Source organism: Glandiceps talaboti, chromosome 11, assembly GCF_964340395.1.
Source record: "Glandiceps talaboti chromosome 11, keGlaTala1.1, whole genome shotgun sequence".
NCBI lineage: Eukaryota > Metazoa > Hemichordata > Enteropneusta > Spengelidae > Glandiceps > Glandiceps talaboti.
In genome coordinates this window covers 10,590,967-10,601,258 of record NC_135559.1, presented here as the reverse complement: position 1 = coordinate 10,601,258, position 10,292 = coordinate 10,590,967, and the positions used below count along the sequence as shown (strand labels likewise).

Sequence of the window (10,292 nt, the reverse complement as noted above, 5' to 3'; positions counted from 1 at the left end):
ACAGATACACATACCATAGGGCTAACATAAGTTTGACACATTGCAATAAAAGTCAATCATTAACAGTTCAGACACACTGAAATGTTAAACACTTGGGATTTACGCCAAGGGAATATGGACATTTTCATACATGGATGGAGGGGGGGGAAAGCTATAATAAGCGTTTTGAGATTATCTATGGCCGTAAATTTTAAGCTGGTTTGATGAGCTTTTCACCATGGCAACAATATCCGATTTTAATACAGAAAAAACGTCTTTTGATTAATGAAACAAAGCTGACACTGTTGGCTTGTCTTATATAATCAAACTGTGGACAATTCGGCATTACATGAGCCTAACGTTGTACGCCGTATACCTACAAATATGTGGTCCTCATGATGTAATTGGTAGAGTCCATCGGCCGGTCTCAATGGCAAGATTATGCGAAGAGGTACGAAGTCGCATAAAGTCAATTTTTTGATGTTCTGATAATGTAGATAAACGGTACGACGTACATTATTAATGAGCAAGTCCGGATTAATCTCTGTTGTGTAAGATACAAGCCAGTTTCCAACTGTACACGAGATCTAATGCCTACCATAATGGTCTCTATGGCTTCCTTTACCGACTTTATCAAGATACAGGAAAGCTTTAGTTTTTTGCTGATTTACATAGCATCCATACATGATAAAAATACATACATATCAAACATACCTCTCGTGCAACTGGGTGTATCTACTTCACAAATGCAATCTTCAATTCCATTGTAAGGCACACAGATTCCAGAACAACTTGTGTAAAAGCAAGGATTGGTTGCTGAAAGAAAAGCAAACACTTTTTTGAAATGAAAGTCTGGAAATAAATGCGTTATCATAAACTTCGGGTTGTGAAGACTTTGTGGAGAGTCATGTCATGATTTTACATCACATACATTATACTCTATCTCAGAGAATCCCCAATTTAGATTATTTTTTTTGGAATTTTGCTGTGGGTCACATAATCATTCCCTTGTGAAAATAAAAATAAATGCATATGCTATAGCAGAGCAATGAATATTCATAGAATTCTCAACTATGGTAATATTAAATAAGTATAATTACATATGTACCACTCTGTACGTTGATGCACGGTCAGAAATAAAACCAGTATTTTCATTGCTGGCTATGCAAATGAGATAAATTGAGATAAAATAGATCCTCCTAAAGCACAACCGACTCCTGATGAAGATAAGCAAACGACGTCATCAGTAGGTCAAGTGGGTGAGTCTTGATTAGATGACGTCTCATGAGGTAATTAGGACCATGAGCTCCTACCAAATGTATATGTTGAGGCGATGACGTAAGCAGTATGTCACGTGGGTGAGTGTTGTTACTAAATATCTTGATGTGATGATGTCATCAGAATGAAGCTCTAGCGCAGCTATGTATTTTATTTGATGACATCATCAGAACAACTCCATTGACTTCTTCGTTAACACAGATGTCATTGAACTTCAGCAGCTTTAGTTGTAGTAGTAAATTAATATTCAAACGTCTCTGGTTAGTCACGTGACTGATACCTGACAGATGCATTCTTACCATTTAATCTGGGTTGCATTCTTTCGTCGTAAACTTTTAATGCACCTGGTGTGTCTGGCAAAGCCAAAGTTCGCGATACTGAATCTGTACCAGTTTCATACAAGACAAGGTGATTTTCTTCTTTTTCAGTCCACATCAGGAATTCCTTTTATCAAACGTTTGAAAATAAATTGAAAGGTGTCACTTGTTATCGTTCACTGTGATATTTTGGTAATGCACACCATTTAGCAGAAAAGTTGAGAAGTTTAACCAGATTTATTTTCGATTTAGTACACACTAATGCTATCAACTCATGTTAAAATTTTGGGTGGTAAAATAGCATCTCAGATCTAGAAAACATTTACTGCAGGGGGGGGGGGCTGATAAGAAAATGGGGACTACGAAAAAAAATGGATGCGAAGGATAGGTTATGACAATTCAGGTGGTCTGAAGGGTGTGGGGCATGAAATAATTACTCGTGATTTAAACTGAGTCGAAAGTCAAGAGGAGTGCTCCCATCCACCATGGTAATGTTGTTTCTCTCTAACTTCCAAGTATAGTTTAGTGTCCAATGTGAGATTTCTCCTTGGAAACCCCACGCCTGACAGATTATGGTAAAACAATCCTTTCTTATACATGGACCCTGAAGTCAACTGTCACTTTGATTTCAATGTAGTGTACCTATACAATTGTACACCTGCAGAATGCGAGGGGATAGTTGCCACATAATAGCAAATATATCAAAGTTCCTGCTTGTTTGTTGTCTTTATTTATAATACATAAATAATACATTTATTTTTCACTCTTCTGAGACTTTCTTAGATTGCAATAATTCTGGAAGTATGTTGTTCACGTATACGTATTATTACCTGATAACTTGTCACACCACCAAATGTTACACGGCTATAAGAGTCAGAGATTACTTCTCTCAAATTCCCATCAATGGCTACAGATTCAAGTTTCCAACTTCCATTATCAGTCCAATATAGTCTGTATAAAAATAACCATGTAGGATTGTAATGCATAAGAACAAATGTGAAAATAATGGGACTTCTTTGAAGTTATTAAAACCATGACTTTGTTTCAGAGTTGTTCATAAACTCATAGAGAATATTTAGTGATTCAATGGGATACCCTTGGACGATTTGTTTAAGATATACATACAACAGCTAGGTTATAGCGCCAAAAAGAATGTTTGTTGTTAGGCCAAATAAAAAAAAAGTTTTTTGGTTCCTTTTACCCGACCCCACCTAGTTTTTAACGCCGACCATAAACTTTTTTTTTTACATATTCGAAAAAAGAAAATCGCGAAAATTGTGAAGTTTCGCAAGAAATAGTGGATGCGGAAACCGACATCAACTGAAAAAAAGCCAATATAAATATGTTCTCTCAATCTGTAATCTGTACATCAGACGAGAAGAAACTAATAACACAGAGACCATATGTAAAACAACGGAAAACATAACTATCTGAACTAGATACTAACTTATGATAAATTAAATAAATTAAAAAAATAAAATAAAAAATCTACCTACCCCACCTATTTTAAAATTAAATGTAATCGGAACCACACATTTTTTTTTACGCCTTGTTATTGTAGTTTATTCAAAAATGTCACGTGTCTTATTATTCAAATGTCAAATGTCATAGAAAGTCGCCTGTTTGGAAGAAATCCTTTTGAAAAGGAAAGCAATTGATTACATGGTTAAAGGAGTTAGGTTGGAGCAATAAAAAGAATAAAATAGTAGATTTCACCTGTTTTTATCATAATCTACCGCCATGGCAACTGGTTGAATGATACCTTCAGTAACCAACTTTATTCTGTGTCTGCCAGACAAACTGGACCTCTCAATGCAAGGGTCGGAGCCTCCAACGCCCCAAAACAAATACCTAGACAAATAAAAACAGTAATTGAATAAATAACGAGACGTTACCATATTTACTTCATGAGTGACTTATGGTACTCGAAGTACTTAGAGTGACAATACATGCTGTCAGTGACTACATAGGTGCACAGTGCATCTTGGATCAAATTACCAAACTAGTTATCTGGAATTGTAGTAACACAAAATCTTTGTTAAATGTATTATTGAGTTTCGACTTATTTAGAATTCAGCTAATTACCCCCGAATTAAATGATTATAATCTATGTATTGATATTGTGTAGTCGTGTTTGTTTGATTTTGGTTGTCTGTGTGGGTGGTTGTGTGTGTTTGTGTGTGTGTGTGGAGGGGGTGGAGGAGTGATGGGGGGTTGATGGTGGGTGGGGTGGTGTGTTCGCAAAACTACCAAGATCCACCAAATAACTCATGAAATAGATTGTATGATACACGACTTGTGTTAAAAGTATCTAGTGAAACATCCCTTGGCAGACTTGAGGTAGGCTAGAATATAAATAGGATGGGCATAAAATCCTCGACATTAACAACATGGCACTGCAGAATACCAAATATATTCTTTATATTAATACTTACTCCTTCAGTGGATGCACTCCTATTGCCAATGGGTTGTCAACATCAGCAATTATAGATTTGTACAAACCGTCTAATCTAGATATCATAATTTTATTGTTCATGGTTTCCGTCCAATATAAGGTTGCAGATATCCAATCCACTGCGATACCTGAAGTAAATATGAGGAAAATAACAAGGTAAATTAAAAATGGCATCTTCCATGGTCAGGTTTGACACCGGGGGTTGACACCTTGTTTGCACACTACGATCAACTCGACGACAGTTTGAATAACGATATGCCCTTTGTATATGTCCTTGCTGGCCCAAATATTATGTTGTGAAGGGGGATTCGTCAAAGCCCAGTCTATGTCTCTTAAAATTGTATCCTTTTACAGCGAATTTCAAAATACCGCACAGTTTCTCTGTTTGATACAACTATGCAGAAGTTAGTAAGAAACTACACATGCCACGGCAAGATTGAATGAATTCAGTATCTTGCAACACTTTGTCTAAATGAAATGAAATGAAATGAGATGCACAATACAGACATCAAATGCATACATGAAAACAGTGGCGCCGGCGTGTCTGCCTCTTGTTCATAAATGGTATATTTCATTTACACAAAATGTAGCAATCAGTTGACATCTCGCTATTAAAATGTAGCATGTGCAGTTTCTTATTGAGATCTGAGTGGTTGTATCAAACAGAGAAGATGAATGGCATTTTGAAATCCACTGTTAGCTTAACGTACGAGTGTGTGACAAGCACATATTCAATGAATCATGTGGATATATATTTCTGTAACATGGTTAATCATTATTAGTGGGGTTTAATTTCCGCGTAGTTCTCGCATTGACAAAGTACGCTAAAGCAAAACGCCAAGAACTACTTTAAAAAATATCCTCACATGTACGCCTGCAGACACACATTAATGCGCCCGTGCAGCAACGTAACATAACCACTCACTTAACAATCACACAGACCTATATAGACCAGGACACATACACGCCATCGTTTGGTGGCTGATACTGTTCTTATTGTGACCACGCTCTTGTGTAGTAATTTTCAGTTTACTGCAGGGTAATTTATAACTCATGTTGTTCTTATTACTAAACAGCAACTACTCATAACTATATAACCCCCCCCCCCCCCAAAAAAAAAAAAAAAAACACACAAAAAACACAAAAAAAACCACCCCCTTTGCGGCCAGTGTAGCTTTTAACTATTATATTCCAGCTAAAAAAAATTACATTCCAGCCGTTGACAACCAATAAGTACTCTTACCTCCAACATCTTGGATATTCTCATGGATAGTTTCAAAAATTTCATTTTCTCGCAATCTGACCCTCTTAATTGCCGCGTCATATGGCATGTAGACATACAACATTTCTTGTTGAAAATCGTAGTCAAAAGAGGAAACGCTGGCTTGTAAAAAACACGTCAACAGTCCACTTAAGTCTTGCACGTCTGCCAAATTGACCGGTGATGAACATATATCCACTGAATCAGCAATGATAAGTTTATGGCCAGGAATCAGATGTGTGTCTGGAATAAAGATTGGCATGAAAAAATAATTATTTATAATCGATCAACAACGGGTATTTAACTATATTAGGAGAAAGGCGGAAAACGAAATGAAGAATGAAAATTTTGACAAAAATGCAGACGACAATGACGATGATAGATTCCATAGTTAATATTTTAAAGACGTACTGTGTGTGCCATATAAAATAGTATTATTTACCTTTTACGCATGTGCCGTTGCTATCCATGACGTAACCGGCTGTACAAAGACAGTGATCACTGTTGATATCAGGTGTACTGATGCAGAGTTGATCACAACCACCGTTATCAACTGCACACATATCTGTATTTGAAGGAAAAAAATAAAAATCGCACACCTAATTTCAAAACAGGTACAAAGTTCAATGGTTTAGAAAACTTTGTTAAACAAATATAGATGTACGATGCACATAAATAAATGACTATGAGAACTGCATACTTCCTGTTAAATATATACCTCCAAGGAATTTTATAGTTTAGACAAGGAGTCAAGATGGTTAATCCTCTCTCTACTCGGCGGGGGGGGGGGGGTTCTTTGCACACAAAAAAACGTGTTGGATAAATCAGGATTACGTTTGTTTGGAGAGTCTAATTGGTGGGATACCATTAATTTGTTCTTGGTGTTGATTGGTGGAACATCATTTGTTCTTGGTGTTGATTGGTGGAACATCATTTAGACTTGGTGAATCAATTAATCATTACCCATTACTTGGTGGTTTTTTGTGTGAAAGACAATAATATTTGACCGTTGCCATGGTATACGATCATGGTTGCGATGGAAACTAAGACACGTCACCACATCTCTAGCACTACTCAAATTCAGATCGATTGAAAAAAAGGTCAATGCATACAGTCCTCTGTGACAAAGATGACCATGTTGCAATTTTAAAAATTTCCACTTTTAAAGTTAGTTGATCAAATTTCGGTAACAGTTAGAGTTCAGTTAAAATCCACTAATCTCTGTTGCTTTTTACTCATTTTCGAATTAACAGGTTGGTATATCCAAATTGTGCAATATTAAAGAAATAAATAAAACTTAATACAATTCTCCATTCTCGATTTTGACGTACATTAGCATAATTTACCGATTTACCGACATGAGCAAAACCAAAAATAGATGTCTGTACCATTGTGTTTTTTTATTCGTTTATGTGAAATCCCGGTGCCATCTTTGTCTTGGAATTTAGTTTATTTCCGTATCCGTATATGTTGATATTGTTTACTTACTTTCATGTGGTGGTTGTCTGGTGACGTCATAAAAGGCAAGCGCAGCTGGTTTCCAGGTACCCGTTGGGTAAAACGCCGCGTTGTCATAAGTGGCGTTGTCTCTTGGTATGATCATTATATAGTCATATTCGTATTCACTGATGAAAAGATAATTCTAGAGAGAGATACAGGTAGTTAGTGTTAATATTCGTCTTCGTCGTCCTGATTTTTTCTTCTTCTACAAGTCAACCTCCTCTTCTTAACTAATATGCTTTACGGTAATGCGTATGGGGGGGGGGGGGTCCGACGGGGAGGAGGGGAATTGTCTAGTTTGTGCATATATAGAAGTACAATCATCTTACTTTATCCAAATCCATGAAAACTGGATAGAATAGGCCAGCATCACCATATTCTAACTTGACATCCATTTGACCAGGGGCTGCATCCACATCAACTGAGTACACCGCCTCGTTCTGCACGTCCGTCCAGTACAACCTGTATTAGATAAGATTGAAGTTGTATAAGAAAAATAGTTTTCCTGTTCAACAGAATAACTTCGGTCGTTCGTTCGTTCGTTCTTTCGTTCGCGATCGTTCGATAGCTCCACCCTAACCTACCGGTACTGTTCAGGAACTAACGCTATTAGTATTACACTATTTCACCAATCCTAACTGCCATTTTGATATTTTCAATTTTCGTTCGTCCTCCACGTGTACTTAGAGACATGGTAGCATTACAGCAAAGACCCATCACGATTAACCATGAGCTAAACATTAACATGAATTAGAATAGAATTTATCATGTGACCTGATTGCGCGATATAGGTGATATAAAACCATGAAATGACTCTCCAGGACCCATGTTTTATGAAAATGCCTTTATTTCCTGGAGTGGCATTCCCCTTTAAGTTCTTGCTTTAATGGTGTTTTACTGGACAACATGTGGTGTGCCTGTATATAAACGTTTGAACTTAATTACCTTCTATTTTCATAGTCCAGTGTTAGACCATGTGGAATTCCAAAGTCCTCATATCCACCAACTAATGTTGTCCTGTTGTTGCCTAACAATGTGGCTGATTCGATTCTTGCATTTCCTCTCCAGTCAGCCCAATAAATTTTGCTGTTTTGATAAAAGACAAAGGTAGATCGTTAATACAGTCGCTGGGGGAGCTCTTGTAATCGTCACGCCAACAAGTACGGTAAGTAGTATGGCGCCATCAACGATGTATCTGACTCTCAATTGCACTGTGTATCTCCCACCACTATGGGAAATTTAAATTTAGTGTTCTGAGATCTAGTTAATTTTTTCTACCAGAACTCTGAGGAGGATGTTTGTTTGTGCACAAAATACTACAAGTTGGGCAAAACAGGATAAATTTTTGAGAACTGACATACAAAGGCAACACCTTTTTCAAAATCTTCTGTGAAAAACACCAGCAAAACAAACGTGTCTATGCTGAACTATAAAGGTTTGGTGTGAATTTTACTTTCGTAAAATGATCTTGTATATCATATCCGTAAAATAGATCCCTAGCCCCTGTAAACCTGCTAACTTTATTAACGTAATTATGAGTACAAAAAAGTAAGACAAGGTACAATGATACGAATGTACGAAGTGGTAATATCAGGTGATATAACATATCGTTTTCTTTCAGCCTTCAGCTGGCTTATACAGTGTCAAGTGGTATGGACTAGTGACTGATAGTGACTTCAATTTGCAAATACGTTTTCTATTTTTGCCAGGCACTATTCCAGCAACTCGAGCGTCCTTCGAGTGAATTTCTGTCTGTCTGAAAACAAAGAATGCATGCCTGGGAATGTAATGTGCAATAAAACACTTATTGCCTGGCCTTATTTTATTCTAGAACTAGTAGACGTCGCTTTCATCCTCGGGGAATACTAGTTCCCAGTGAATAACAACCCTCATTATATCTACTAGCGCCCTCATAGTCAGGCATTCAGTATATGATAACCTTCTGTTTATAATTGTGGCCTATCAAGGTTCAAGCAAGGTTTATAACCAACTGCGCATAATAGTGTTTCATCACTATTACTCATATAATTATGATAAATTCCCCAGGAGCTAAACATGGTTTTCAGAAGAAAAAACACTTCATCGATCGTGTAAAAAACGTATCCTAGTCACTTACAAGAACATTATAGTAATCCACATTTGACAGTATAATTTGACTGGGTTTTTTTCTATATCAACAAGACATCAGGCAAAAGTGCAAATGTGAGTCAATTCCACAGCCATTATTCACGGAATGTAGTTTTTTTTTTTTTTTTTTTTTTTTTTTGGGGGGGGGGGCTGAACTTTCATGTCTGGGAAAATAGCGAGGTATCAAATTGTGATACTGTCGGCCAAATAACGATTTATCGTTTACCGGTATTTCGATTATCAAATTGGTTTGTTTATTGTGGTCAATCTGTTTCCACATTAGAATCTTGTATAATATAGAAGAACAAAAAAAGAAAGAGAAAAACTATCATTAATAGACGATGAATATATACCTGTTCATTGGGTCCACGGCAATACCAGAAGGTTCATCGAGTCCTGTATTGACAACAACATGGTGAAACTGCCCGTTGTAGTCGCTCATCATAATCCAGTTATAAGATGAGTCACTCCAATATACATTATTCGCCACCCAATCAACTGCTAAGTCCCCTAACCCGACAGATACACCGTCATACAACATCGTGACGTCATTGGTCTTTAAGTCCATCTTCATGATAGCTTTATTAAAGGTGTCACCCCAGAATATGAATTCATCGTCAATGTCAAAGGTCAGAGCAGAGTTGAACTCAAGATTTCCTGGATGCAAGATCACAACGTCTGCGTCACCATCCGATTGTAATGTTTGGTATAAGACATCAGTTGTTTGATTGATAAGTCTTACGTTTGACTGGAGGGCAAAATATGTGCTGTAAAGGTCGGTGTATATAAGTCGAGAGGTCTGTCCAACGGAGCGCCCTAGGCAGTGTGGATAAAAAGGGAAAACAATAAATTTTGCGAACATGTATAACAGTGATAAAATGACTGCAGCAGAAATTGACTATCATAATGGTAGACACAAACTAAAACTATTGTTTTCCGATGTTATAGATTACACAAGTGGGTGATAGCAGTGTCGATATGTTGCATATAATCACTCCATGATAAAGATAGTGTAAACATTGGAAGTCTCAAACATGTGAAATCATAGACAGTACTAGTGAAGAAGAAATGGAGGTCATTAGAAACACAGCCCTACAGTGTATATCAACATGTCTCAACAATATTTTTAGTTTGAGATTATCTTATAATTAGCTATAGTTTGCTGAAAGCTCAAGTTCGACTGGCGTACCCTTGCAGTCGATTCTCAGATAGTTACCAGTCTGGCCTCGTTTTATGTATTCCACAGCTGTTATTAACCATTTCAATCAAAATGAAAAGTTAAGAATTCTTTTCTATTTGTGAGTTTAAATTCTTTCATACAATATGTGTAAGTGATAACATTTAAAGAAATTCTTCTGGAATTCAAAACACAGCA

The 10,292-nt window shown here is 36.8% G+C and overlaps 1 protein-coding gene across 1 annotated transcript in view; it reads right to left on the bottom strand.

Moving 5' to 3' along the window:
- The window catches only part of LOC144442245 (low-density lipoprotein receptor-related protein 6-like), a 44,787-nt gene that overhangs the window by 9,552 nt on the left and 24,943 nt on the right, over positions 1 to 10,292 (bottom strand). Inside the window, exons 2-12 of the mRNA XM_078131528.1 lie at positions 9,271 to 9,733; positions 7,736 to 7,876; positions 7,120 to 7,252; positions 6,779 to 6,932; positions 5,733 to 5,855; positions 5,273 to 5,533; positions 4,010 to 4,157; positions 3,291 to 3,425; positions 2,405 to 2,525; positions 1,557 to 1,701; positions 694 to 795 (exon numbers count right to left, since the gene is read on the bottom strand). Of these exons, the coding sequence (XP_077987654.1) occupies positions 694 to 795; positions 1,557 to 1,701; positions 2,405 to 2,525; positions 3,291 to 3,425; positions 4,010 to 4,157; positions 5,273 to 5,533; positions 5,733 to 5,855; positions 6,779 to 6,932; positions 7,120 to 7,252; positions 7,736 to 7,876; positions 9,271 to 9,733 (1,926 nt within the window). The remainder of the gene's footprint in view (positions 1 to 693; positions 796 to 1,556; positions 1,702 to 2,404; positions 2,526 to 3,290; positions 3,426 to 4,009; positions 4,158 to 5,272; positions 5,534 to 5,732; positions 5,856 to 6,778; positions 6,933 to 7,119; positions 7,253 to 7,735; positions 7,877 to 9,270; positions 9,734 to 10,292) is intronic.